Source organism: Populus nigra, chromosome 2 (genome assembly GCF_951802175.1).
Source record: "Populus nigra chromosome 2, ddPopNigr1.1, whole genome shotgun sequence".
Lineage (NCBI taxonomy): Eukaryota > Viridiplantae > Streptophyta > Magnoliopsida > Malpighiales > Salicaceae > Populus > Populus nigra.
Genome location: NC_084853.1, coordinates 41,995,506 through 42,008,753, shown reverse-complemented (window position 1 = coordinate 42,008,753; position 13,248 = coordinate 41,995,506). Strand labels below are relative to the sequence as shown.

Genomic DNA, 13,248 nt, shown 5'->3' with positions numbered 1-13,248 from the left:
TAAATTATATTTATTTAATAAATATTTTTTTAAAATAACTAACCAATGTAAAAAACATTTAACAAATGTAAACGAGAGTCTTGTATATTTTGTATTGTTTTGTTCATTGTGAACCAAGCAACACACAAATACATTTACTATATCTTGTAAATCATATATTTACGCAGTCAAGTTTCCTTATGGTATATAAAACGGTGGTCCAGACATGACAAGCTCCTTCGTACCTCCATCTAAGAGCATAGCGCCTCCCTTCAAACTAGACCATCCGCCTAAGGAGTTGACAAAATTTTATGCCTTAAATTTTAGCAGTGTCAAACTAGCACATCAGACACCAGCACAGGTAAAATCATGCTAAAGAACTGTCTAATATAATAATATTTGAGTATTTTTTGCCTAACTGGACACGGTGTTGAGATCTTCAAAAGAACTATTTGGTTGAAGGCTGGAAGCACAGACTTTCTTGGCTCCCGGTGTCTCCTTCATTCCAGTCTCAAGCTGAATTTGGTCAGCTCATATTCTTTCTTTGCTTTTGACTGAGTGAAACTGTGTCTTGTTTAGGATGGCTTTGGCCAGTAGATGCTATATTATCTATACTCTTTTTTTTTCTTTTTTTTTTATGAGCTTGTACCGTTAGCACACCAGACCTGGCTGTGCGTGTTGCATCATCTATTTGCAGTTACGCAGTTGAAGATACTCACGTCCAGGTAGAGCACGACAAAAATAAGCTTGCTGCAGAGGTGGTTCATTTTATAATTGCAGCAGTTCATTTTAGAACTTTGAAATGAGCAGAGGTGCCATGAACTACTTTCTTCCTCTAAAATTGATTCAACTCCATGTGGAAATGATGGAATGAGACTGCGCATGGGAGAGGGCTGTTCCTGTTGTGCAGCCCGAAACTTATTAGGCCTCCAGTTGAACGAGAAATAGATTTTTCTCAAGCCTCTACATCCACAGCCTAGCCAAGGAGTCCTAACGTTCGACTTATCAAACCTGGGGCAATATGCGAAAATGAACGCCTGTTACGCCAAGCTTCAATGTCGTCAATTAAAACCACCCCCAACAAAATTTTATATTATAGCAACTTCAAAAGAGGGCATCCATGTGCGGCGCTTTGTTGTCACAACAATGTGCCTGCACTTGATGAGCACGGGACAAAAACTGGGCCAAAACCGAAAAACCCCAGATACATGCCAACATCCTTGTGACGTTTCATGAACATTTTGATGATTTATCCAGAAGGCAGAAAATGAAACGATCCAGACTTGACCTAACGCCAATCAGGAATTTCAAAAAACGGAACACTACAGGAACCTGGCACCTAGGATCTGAAAAAGTGGCTTGCTGGGTACCATAAAACAATGCCAACAAATAAAACAACAATTAACCGTCAACTGTCTCCTACCACATCATAGTCACAATACTTCAGGCCTATTCTAACATCCTTCTACTTCCAATTTTTTGTTTCTTCTCTCTTTTTTAAAATTCTGGGGAGTTGTGAGGTGGATCAAAGGGAATAGGTGATAGCTCTATTATTTGTTCTGCAGAACAAGTCATCCAACTACAATGATTCTCAATTCCCTGATAAAACTACAACACATCAATACACCTCCAACTAATAAGGCCGGTATCTTCTTCCCCGATTGCCATCATCACTACTATTACCAGCTCGCCCAGGCCCACTTGGACCATTGTTCCGATCAACTCTTCGAGGCCGAGGCTGTGGCATCTGTACTCCAGGCTGCTGACTGCAGAATACCACAACAGCAAACCAATGGTTGGAAATCCATCTAAAATCTATCTTGCTTGCAAAAGAAAGTAACAGCAGGAAAAAGTAACTCACAGGACATAGCCAATTCGACCATCTGGTAAAACCATTGGCACCATATGCATCCCTGCTGGCATGGGACCCCTGCCATATATTACTGGCTGTTTGCAATGCAAATGCAAGTACATAAGATTAAGTTTGATTATACAGGAACTGAATCGAAAGTCAGAATGACCGAGATACCTGCTGAAAACTGGAAGCAACACCAAATCCAGTTCCCAAAGAGCCATATGGATTACCAGCAAATCCACTATATGCAGGAAGGGGAACAGGGTTTGGATGAACCCCAGCATTGTAAGGATAGGCAGCATCAGGTTTTTTATCAGCCTGAGGCTTAGCAAGGACAACTTCCAACACCTGACCTGCAGTTAAATTCATTGAACATGTTATTTGTGGAATCACATCCTATTTAACCAAAGTACTCATTTTGTGTAATGATAAGTAGCATGCATCACTAATTTTAAGCACCTAAAAGCACTATCATGCCATAAGATTGATACATACATACATTAACCTCTTCATATTGATTACATAGACTTGCCACGAAGGCATCCTGCTTTATTTATCAAGAGATTTAAATAGGGATAAATAGTACCAGGAACTAGACATGCAAGCCTGAAGAAGAACAACCTTCCTTTTAGAGAGAGGGGGAGAAGGCACAATTCTATTCCTCTATCCAACTAGGGTCTTGGACAGATACAGACTTCCATCAAGAGGAACTATAAAATATTTTAAATGCCAATCTAAAATGACACATCTGGAATGAGAACAGAACTCAGTGATGTCCAACTCTAAGTGAATCCCCAAACAACACTTCTAATCCTGTTAATCTACAACATAGGCACATTTTTAAAATCTGCAATAAAGATAAGATGCCAGAACCTCACCTATCATCATCCAGGGAAAGAATTGTATCATCTGTAAACATCCTAAGACTTCAAACATAACATTCTCAATAAACCTCTTTGTAATACCACTTTTGATTTAAGTTATATAACCGGCTAATCAATGTATGTCCCTGATATATAACACTCAATAGTTGTGCTAGCATAATCTAAATTAATTCACTAAGAGCTGACACACCATCCATAGGCATTCACATAGATTGGAGTGAAAATTACCATCAATTTCATACTTCTCTGCATCTCTGACCGCCTTCAATGCACTTGACCTTTCAGCATAGTGAATGAACCCAAAATCTCGTTTTCCAGCTTTGCCAGGTGGCATGACAACTTTTGTCACGTCCCCATGGCGCTGGAATAGTCCCTTCAGCTGCTCAGTAGATGTGTTCTCAGGTATGTTTTTCACATACAGAGCCTTAACCTGGGAATTCAAAACATATACATATTGTAAGTGTAACAGATTAAGTTATTGCATACAAAGAAAAGGCAGCAAAAGATAAAAACTCTCTTCCAGAGATAAAGATCAAGACTTATTTACTCTAGCTAAATAGCAACAATCAACTTTATAGGTCTCTCAGTTCTTGCCAATTTAAAGCGGTACCAGATACGCCTACAAGTTCTAATTTGGCAGTGAAACTTAAGAAGATAATTGAATACTAAGAATAGTCAAATAAAAGATATTGGTATGCCATTAAACACAATTTTTTAGAAGCTTCCACGAAGTACTCTATGAGAGAAGATACTTAGGCATTATGGCAAACATAAAGAGAGTGACAGAGTCACTATTAAAATTGATGAACAAGGAGTTTAACAGGCGAGTAAGAGTGTCACCATTGAACAATCCACTTATTCTCAGAACACTAGCATTACAACACATGTTGAGTATGCAATATCACTGTAGCCAGGATGAATTTGAAAAACCAAAGCATTAAGTTAATAGCCTATGCAAATCAACACCTAAAGAATTGACCAAATCCATTTATAGGTTACATGCTGACCTATCCAAAATAGAAGCTCTCTTATTAGTTGCAATATTTTAGGCTACATACTCAAGAAGAACAGACTGAGCACCAAGAGAGTCAACTGATTCACAGCTCAATATTGTATTTCTTGCAGATTTAAATATAAAATTTCGATAGAGTAAGATCAACTGTTATTATTGACATGAAATGCTAACATATTTTTCTCTTTAACTTTTTTCCATCAACTATTGATTGATCTTATAGACTCAACATCAATAATTTTCATAGAGCTAGCAAAGAGATCCATTACCTTCCTTCAGCAAGTTAGGTATAAAAAGATCTATTTTATGGGGAAAAAAATTAGAAAAAAACAAAAAACAGCTAATACAGGACAGGAGGATAAAGCATCTTCCAAATGTTAAAAAGAAAGGTAAGCATGAATGGACTCTTGCATACAAGTTTCAGGAGTTCCTATTATCCTTATTTGTCTTTCCATTTTGAGACATTGATGCATTGCATACAAGTTTCAGGAGTTCCTATTATTCTCACTTGTCTTACACTTTTGAGAGATTGATGTATAGTGCACTTAAAACATGAAAAATATAGTACTTACAGCTGATGGTAAAGACATGACAAGGACTCTAATGAATTACTTAGCTATAGGCATTTTAATACACAAAAGATAAAAATCTTGACAATTTTTAAACATCTAAAGTCTCAGCTTCTTCCAACTACTTCTGGCATTTACCTGGGAAGAAGCAGCAGAATGATCAGGAGGTGTGCCCTTTGGATCGGCCCAGCTGACAGTTGGGGTATGGCCATCAAGCTTAAAATTGGCATTTAACATTTTCTGCCTTGAATAATCAGCACAGGCGTTATTGTAGTACAATATAAAAGCAAAACCACGATTACGAGTAGGAGTTTGAGGATCCTGAAATTAAGAGGAAAATAGCATTAGCAAAGTAAGCAGTCACAATCTAATTGAGAGGTGAGAGAACTTTTCAATTCCAAATTCCACCTTTATAAGCTCGATAACTTCCACCCCAGGACCGACCTCCTCGATTATCTTTCTAAATTCATCCTCCGTCAAGTTCTTTGGAACATTACCAATAAACAGTCTATTTTTGGTTTCGGATATTGAACACCTTAAGGTTTTTCCCTGCAGGTGATGCTACAAAGTTAGTTAACATTAAAAAATATTAACAAAAAATAACGACACATCACGAGTGATTAAATTGCTGCACCAAATCATGAGTACCTTGTAGTCTTTACTATGAAGCTCTTCAATGGCCTTTCGAGCAACCTCTTTTGATTTGAAAGCTACAAAAGCAAAACCCTTGCTTTCACCAGAATCTTTATCTTTCATTAGCCTTATCTGAAACATGCCAATACAAAAACCAAATGAACAATGCCAAAAAGAAAAGAAACACCAATATATCTCATGTACAAATCAACAAAATTATGACCTCAAAAATTTCGCCTATTGGTTCACAAAGATCCCTCAACTCATCTTCAATCACATCCCTGGGAAGACCACCGATGAAAACTTCAGAACCATGGGGAGGAAGGGCAAGAAGTTGAGCATGCTTCTCTTTTTCCTCTTCATTAACAGAAGCAGTGGGCTTTTGTTCGTCTTCTGCAGGTTCAGTGTTGGCAACGATTCTATCTGCCTCTGGAGATTGATCTTTCTGACTGCCCTCAGTTTTTGAGTCCTCATACTCCTCTTCAACATTTTCTTCAGCATGTGGATCACCAGCATCATCTTCTCCATCCTCATCTAGTTGATCTTCAACATCATCGTCTATCTCTTCCATATAATTGTCTTCTTCAAGATCCACTCGTTCCTCAATTTCTGTGCCCTCTGCCATGACTTTTTCACACACCAGGTCTTATGATCCAACAACTGCAGTTAAATTGCCCCTAAATTAACTGCAAGTTTAAGTAATCATCATGGAAAACGTGTGGAACCTGCAAGAATGTGCATAATGCACAAATATTGATATGGGCGGGTTCCAGAGGAGAAGTAAGGTGAGATTGACGAGCAGAGTTGAAAAACCCTCCATGTCCAGATTAGAGCTGGGAAGCTACAGAAATGTAGGGCCAAAACGACTTGCAATAAAAAAAATGTTATAGTATTTGTGGTCTGTGGAGCATGTTTTAACATTTGTGGAGTAGTTATAGCATTTTCTGGAGTATGTTACAGCATTTGTGGAGTATGTTATAGTATTTGTGGAGTATGTTATAGTATTTTGTGGAGTTTCTATCATGGACAGAGCAACTATAGTTCTCCAAAGATGAAAGGAAAATGAAATAAAAAACCTAATTGTCCTTTGCATTCGATCCTGACAAAGACAAAAACAGGAACAGAAAAACCACTCAGATTCCATAGGTAGTATAGCGTTACTAGGCTGAATTAAGTTAAAATCTGCATTTCTCTTGCTCATTATTGTTCTCTTTTATTTATTAAAAGAAAAGAAGAGCTTGATAGCTACAAAAATGCATAAAGTTGAACTACAAGTATAATATCTTTCTAAGGAATAAACTTTCATCAGAAACTGTTTACTCCCAATCAAAGTACATGGTCCAAGATTTTGAATCTAAACCCAATATATATATATATATATATATATATATATATATAATCAAACACAACAAATAATCAAACTTTCAAATCAATAAGCAGATATACGAGATCTTATTCTATCTCTAATTGGTCAACATTTCTAGGGTGATTCAAGAAAATTCACTCACAAAAACATAAACAGACTTCAAAAATCCTACTGTAATTACAAAACAAAAATCCCCAGAACAGCCAGAAACTAAACATAGAAGGCAAGATTTAGAATGACAACAAGGAATAGCAATCAAACCCTAAACCCTACTTACTTGGTACAAATCTACAAATAGACTGGCCTAAATCAGCATAACAAAACCCTAAATTGAAATAACATGGGTAGCAGATTCCAAATCAACAAGCTAAAAAATCATTTCAAGATAAAAAAACCGTCGAATTTAAGCAAAGCGTTATATACAGGAAACAAACTTTGCGGCAGAGAGAGCAATAAAGGAGTGAAAGAAAACTAGACAGAAGGAAAAGGGAAAAATTAGCAGCGTACCAGTGACTTCTTTTTTTCTTTTCTTTTTTTAAGCTTTTGTGGTTTTTCTGTTCTGTGCGACTTTTCTTTCTGCTTATTTTCTTCTTCGCAGTTGTTATCCGAAAAACTCAAATGAGATTGGGTCTCTCTCTCTCTCTATCTATCTCTTCCAGAAGACCCTAATTAGGAAACTGCCTTTTGATCTGGTGTGACGGAGGATATTATAATAGCAGTACACTGCTTTGCATTTCACGACACGACATCTTGGTTCGATGTCAGCAGGATCTCCTCTTCTCTAAATGACAATAACACCCTCCGCATATTGTGCTGCGCGTGACTGGGAGTGCTGGTAGTTCAAAGCTTTTTTAAGAGAGAGAACGATAGCTTACAAAACGAATTTAAACACGCACCTCTTTATAGATTACTTTTGAAATTTTGATTTATGGTTATTTCTAAAGTATTTTTTAATTGAAAATATATTATAATAATATTTTTTTCATTTTAAAAAAATTATTTTTAATAACAATATATTAAAATAATCTAAAAATATCAAAAATACTAATTTGAAATAAAAAAATTAAAATTAAAATTTATATTTTTTCAAACATATTTTTCAAGCGCAAAAACAAATAAACATTATAAAAAATTATTTCCTCGAGTTTTGTCAAGAACTTGCAATTAGTTATTTTTTTCTATCTAAAATCATAAAAATAGAGAAGATAATAAATTAAAATAAATGGAGGTGTTATTCACTACCCCATTTACGCTCAATCCCTTGATGATGATACAAGAAGGATATCCATTTATCACCCAAATTAACTTTAAGAAGTTAAAAGTTTAAAATCTTCCATTGAAAATATTAGAAACCATTATGGATGGACACCCCGAATAAATAAATTAACCAAAAGGCTATTACTATAGAATTATGATATAATAGGAATACAGAAACAACACATTGAGGGTGTTTATATGAATTTTTCTTATTTTAAATTTATTTTTTTTTATTTTTTTAATTGTTTGATGTGTTAATATTAAAAATTATTTTAATATATTTAAAAATAAAAAATATTTTAAAAAGTAATTTTTATCATTATCTCACCTAACTCTTAAAATAAAGAACAAAAAGGAGGAAACAACAAATCCATCTTCCAAGCTACATGATTTTGACTCCAGATTCCAAAACCAAGCAAAATCACCTTAAGGCTATCATACACCAACCTTTGTTGTTTCTCCTACCACCGTGAATTTTAGGGCTTTTTTTTTAAAAAATTTGTATTCCATTAATGGAGGGGTTTTAGGGATCATGACCCTCCCATGCTCGCAAATACGTGGAGGGAGCCATCTTTTCTTTTAAAAAAATAGCAACTATATATATATATATATATATATATATATATATATATATATATGATTTGATAACATAGATCATTCACTTGTTGTATTTAACAACTTTATTTCTTAAAATATTTATAAACAAGTCATTGTCCATTTAAAACCAAGGTAAATTTTTTTATTTTTTTTTAAATACACATTTCAAAATATTTATATGAACACTACCAAAATCTTAGCACAATTTTCTCTATATCAAAAACATTTCAAGTTATCAACAATCACTTGTATATTTTTAAAATAATTTTTTAAATCCTGAATTCAATTATCTTGAATTACATCACATTATTATTTCAAAAATAATTTTACATATTCTTTAATGTATGACACCCTTTTTAGCACTAAAAACAATTGCAAATGGAATAAATAAGAGAACATCCAAATCTTAGTAAAATCATAAATATTAACAACTTGAAAATTATACAAATACAAGAAAATAAAAGCATTTAGATCACATGTTATAAATTCATAATCTATTTATTTACAAATCTAAAAGATATAAGATACCTTAATATTCATAATCACTACTTATAGCTAAAAAAAAAAAATATATCAAGTTACTATTTCTAATGCATCGGAGCTGAAACCTCAAACAAACAAATAATATTATAATATAATCAATTATTATCACACTCATTAAAAGATATTCAACATAAAATCAAGAGTTCTTTGATTTCTTATTTTTTAATCAATCACTCATATACTTAAACTTATTTATTAATTAATTTAATCATTGTTCTTATTATCTATCCGAATCCAACATTCCTTATAAATTTCTAAACTCTAGTTATCACTCTTAAATATGAATTCATCTTTCTATTTCATTATTTACTCTACCTTTATCAATCCAAGTGCCATGATTTTTATTAGTTTATATCAATCCAAGTATGTAATCCTATAGTTTTCAGACAACTTAAATCAGCATTTTAAAACTATTATGATAAATCCTAAATTTACTATAATAATCCTAGTATATAACTCAGAATCATATAAGTTTTTTTTTTATCCTTTATTGTTATTTTAAAACAATTATTAACTTTGTATCTTATGTTTTCTAAACAACCCTCGAAACACATCATATTAATAAAAAAGAGAGGAAATTTATTAAGAAAAGAAGAAAACATAATATAAAATTATTTAATTTCAATTGAATTTAAATCATTACTCTTCTTGCAATTTTTCCTTTTTATTATTATTATTATGTAATAAAATAAAATAAAGAGCCTATTTCTGTATATATTTTTACCTTTTGATTTAATTATATATATATATATATATATATAATTTTCAATTTATTTTATTAAATAGATTTATAATCAATTTTTTTATATTAAAAAATACACTAATAATGCACGCATATTTTTTAAAAAACCTTCTGATTCAAAGTGGTGTGAGTCAATTGACAACAAAAAAGGTAAAGAATTTTCTTGAAACAAGTTCCAACTGGGAAGTGGGAATTACAACTTCAAACAAATAAAACTATCAAAAACTGAAATGTTATCAAATAGAAAGAATAATCCATATTCCAACCTCCAGATATCAAAAACTCTGCATTATATCCCAACTACTTCTGAGTCACAAAAACCTGAACATGTTCACTCTAAGCTAGCCCACCAACTGCATTATTAAATTATCTCAACCACCTTCTCTGGTCGCTCGTTGAAGAAGGGGAAATCTCACCACCAAAGGTATCAGTGCAGCAAGAAGAATAGTTAGATTGTTGTTCTAATCCACCAAAATGTGAACCAGTTACACTTTTAAAGCTGGGACTCCTGAAACCATGCCCGTAACCAGCACCACCATAACCCATCCCGACACCGTAAGGGTCGGGGACTGGATACAAAAGCCGTTTTCTTGCAGACCCAACCCTGTCTCGCTCTGGTGTTGATGGTCTTTGCCTTGGCGCACTCTGTGATCTCAATCTAGCCTTGGCGGACTCAGTTGTAGCCATGTAATTTGGCAATGTAGCATTAGCATTTCCACTAACACTAGCAGCACCACCCCTGATTCCATGTTGATTCAGATTGCCATTATAGAGGTAATTGGACCTTAAACTCGGTGTTCGAGAAGAATTACAGCTCCTATCTTCTCTAGCACATCGGGGACTCGCTGAACGAACCTGAAGAGGCCTAGTTCTTGACGGGGAGGGTGTAATAGGAGAGTGGTGGAGAGAAGCATTTTGATGAGCTCTATGGAGTGGAGGAGGAGCCGAGCGTGTAACACCATTGTTTATTGTATTGGATCTCTGGTGTTGGTGATATTGGTTTTGGTTCGTTCTTCCAAAATTAGGAGCTAAATATGAGCAAGGTTGGGAGTTTTCAATTTCTACAGTTTTGATGGGGTCTCTTTGATCAGTTGAGGCTCGTGCTCTGCTGCTATTGTCCCACGGCTTTGCAGGCATCCAATGATCAAGCCATTGTGATCTTTCTTGGAGCTCACCTTCATTGCCCATTGATGGGCTCCTACGGTTTCTCCGTATCTTTGATACGGGTTTGAAAAAATTGAATCAATTAGCTTATAAGCTGAAACAGGGCAGCGGAGAAATGTGCAAGAAATGAACCTGTTGAGAGAAAGCTTGAGATAAGGCCTTCTCACGCTTGAATGCAACGTCTTTCCTGCGTTGCAACATGGCCTTGACTTCCTCAATTGTGCGTGGTCGATCATCCCAATCATCTGCGATGCTACTGCCGTCTCTTGACTGTTAAAATTGATTCGATGCTGAACTACATTAGACTCTCAAAACTTTGAAGTATAAAATCGAGAGAGTCATTAATTAGTAGAAAATTTCTTGCTACTGTTATTGCTTTGAATTAAGAATCAGCAAAGCATGACCAAAATGAAATGCTAAGAAATGCTTTGAAAGAGTCTAACAAATTACCATCGATTTTCTTTCTGAAATTTCTTGAAGATATCGCGATTCAAACACGCTATTGGTGTCACTGAATGCAGATTCCTTGCTGCCTTCGTGTGAAAGCCTCATGCGTTGGTCAAGTACTCGAGCCTGCACTCGAACCAGAGCTTGCATGCATCTCAGGGTCATCTTGGCCTGCTTTCTCACATTGTGTCCCCTCACTAAAGCTTGCAACTTCACTAGCCCTTTAAGCGCGCGAAGAGCCCGCCTTGCCTGCACACACACCACAAATTAACACCTATAATCTCTCCTAATCATGATAAGAATTGATAATTCATGAATGATTCCTTCAGTATTTGCTATTCAAGAAAAACAATATTTTTAGCATCTACGCCTATATATACAGTAGTTGGTTATAATTACCAGGTATCCTCTAAAAGCGGTTTGAATGACAATGGCAGCGGAACGTTCTCTAGGGTGATAAGAAGGCTTAGTGAGCCTAGCCACCTCCACGGCCGCCTGGGCAGTGGCTACAGCAGCTTCAGCTGCAGCCGCAGTGGCAACAGCTACAGCAATTGCATGCCTTTGCTCAGCTGCTGCAGCTGCCGACACATGGTCTGTCGGTGCACCTCCACCACCACCCGTGGAGGCCTTGACATTTCCTGCCTTTGATAGGATCTGTTGTGTCACTGTTTCTTGATTCGTAGGTTTCCTAAACAGCCATCTCCTCTTCTCTCTCTTCTGCTAGAAGAAAAGCCCTCAAAAGAGTCAGCCATTGTAACTCAAAAACAGGCGAGGAAACGAAAAAAATATTAAGTTTTCAACAGATAGCATAAAATGAGATGCGAAAAAGACCTTTTCTTCATCTTCTTCTTGGTCATGGCCTGTAGTCCCAGCAGTTCTCTTGTCATTTTCTTTATTAGGAGATCTAAAAGCCCTTTTCACAACGGTCAACCATGAGCTACCTCCCTTCTTCCCCATCAAATTAAAAGATAAAGAAGGTTAAGTTAAACCAAGCTGCTGCATTTACAGCAAACCCTTCTAGAAAGACATCATATCCGGAAGAGCCAGAAACTGAAGTAAAGTAGAGATGATGGGGTCTTCCCTGCCTGATGCTAGCGTGTGTGCCCACTTTTATTTTTAACCGTGAGTCGTCTTTGACAGGGCAGTGGTGGGCCGTGAGCCGTGAGCCGTGAGCCGTGAGAGTAACAAATTAATGGCATTACAAGTATAGAATATAACGAATACAGATTTGCTTCTATCTATATTTTTATATGCATGGTTAAATTAAGCGGGTGTATTTTTGTGGCATGAAAATGAAAAAAGGAGGACATGGTAAATGGCAGTGTCAGTGAGTACGTCAATGCTTATACTATTCGATTTGTGGAAGGATTCATTTCAGACACAAACATAATTTTTAAGTATTGAAGAGAACGTGATGGAGAGAAACAGAGTGTTATCGAGAAGAGCGTTGAAAACATATAGAGAGGCAGGGGATGCAAGTTGAGCGAATTGCACAGGCACCAAAACAGCTTTTAATTGGGGGAGCAAAGGCTCGCTCTTTTTCATTTTCAGCTTTTTGGAGCTTCACACTTTCTATTTAAAAAGAGGGAGGATGAAGTGATCTCGCATGGCGTCACGTGAAAGCAGCAGGTGGAGGTAGCTCATCAGCTACTTGATGGACCTTATAATAGTTCAGTCAACAGGCATGTGTTCTTGTTAGCTCACTTTTTGTACAACTTTTCATCAAGATCAATGGTGATGGCACTCTCCCTCCACTGTGTATGATTACATAGAGATTATTCTGCCTTATTTTCATTATTTATTACAACTCTTCTCGTTCTTGTTTATTAGCAAGCATTTCCTCTCTTCTTTTTTTACCCTTAAATCTATGAACTAATGGCTTTCTATGTACAAGTATGTTTTATTTTTACCTCCATTTTCTTTTTTAAAATAATAAAAAAAATAAGATGATGATTCAACGCAATCAAACTCAGCCGAGCCCGGGCTTCTTTTGACCCGAGGATCTTAGGTTTCATATATAGACAATGAGCCACAAATATTTTATCCACCGTTAATTTAGAGATATTTTTTACACTTTCATTATTTTCTTTTTTAAAAAAAAATAAGTCACGCAGGCTATAAAAAAATACTATAAAATCTTTTAAAAGGGTTCTAAAATTTCTTTATTCTTATCTATTCTCAATTCTTCTTTTAAATATTA

The 13,248-nt window shown here is 35.4% G+C and overlaps 2 protein-coding genes across 6 annotated transcripts; both read right to left on the bottom strand.

The window, feature by feature from the left end:
• Positions 1–1,326: 1,326 nt before the first annotated feature.
• Positions 1,327–6,959, bottom strand: LOC133682581 (heterogeneous nuclear ribonucleoprotein Q). 4 transcript variants are annotated; one of them, XM_062105979.1, is made up of 9 exons: positions 6,806–6,959; positions 5,156–6,031; positions 4,948–5,064; positions 4,708–4,848; positions 4,438–4,620; positions 2,947–3,148; positions 2,009–2,187; positions 1,841–1,926; positions 1,327–1,745 (listed from the first exon to the last, which is right to left on the bottom strand). In XM_062105979.1, exons 2-9 carry the CDS (start codon positions 5,555–5,557, stop codon positions 1,613–1,615), a joined length of 1,443 nt encoding a protein of 480 aa, XP_061961963.1. In that variant the 5' UTR covers positions 5,558–6,031; positions 6,806–6,959; the 3' UTR covers positions 1,327–1,612. The 4 variants fall into 4 exon arrangements, with proteins under 4 accessions (XP_061961963.1, XP_061961965.1, XP_061961964.1 ...); XM_062105981.1 differs by having other exon boundaries at positions 5,156–5,657; XM_062105980.1 differs by having other exon boundaries at positions 5,156–5,618.
• Positions 6,960–9,572: 2,613 nt separating this feature from the next.
• LOC133682130 (protein IQ-DOMAIN 17-like) lies at positions 9,573–12,602 on the bottom strand. Of its 2 annotated transcripts, none has more exons than XM_062105390.1 (5): positions 11,880–12,602; positions 11,448–11,768; positions 11,052–11,297; positions 10,734–10,871; positions 9,573–10,652 (listed from the first exon to the last, which is right to left on the bottom strand). In XM_062105390.1, the coding sequence occupies exons 1-5, from the start codon at positions 12,003–12,005 to the stop codon at positions 9,804–9,806; spliced, it is 1,680 nt and encodes a 559-aa protein (XP_061961374.1). In that variant the 5' UTR covers positions 12,006–12,602; the 3' UTR covers positions 9,573–9,803. The 2 variants fall into 2 exon arrangements, with proteins under 2 accessions (XP_061961374.1, XP_061961375.1); XM_062105391.1 differs by having other exon boundaries at positions 11,448–11,765; positions 11,880–12,601.
• Between the last annotated feature and the right edge of the window lie 646 nt (positions 12,603–13,248).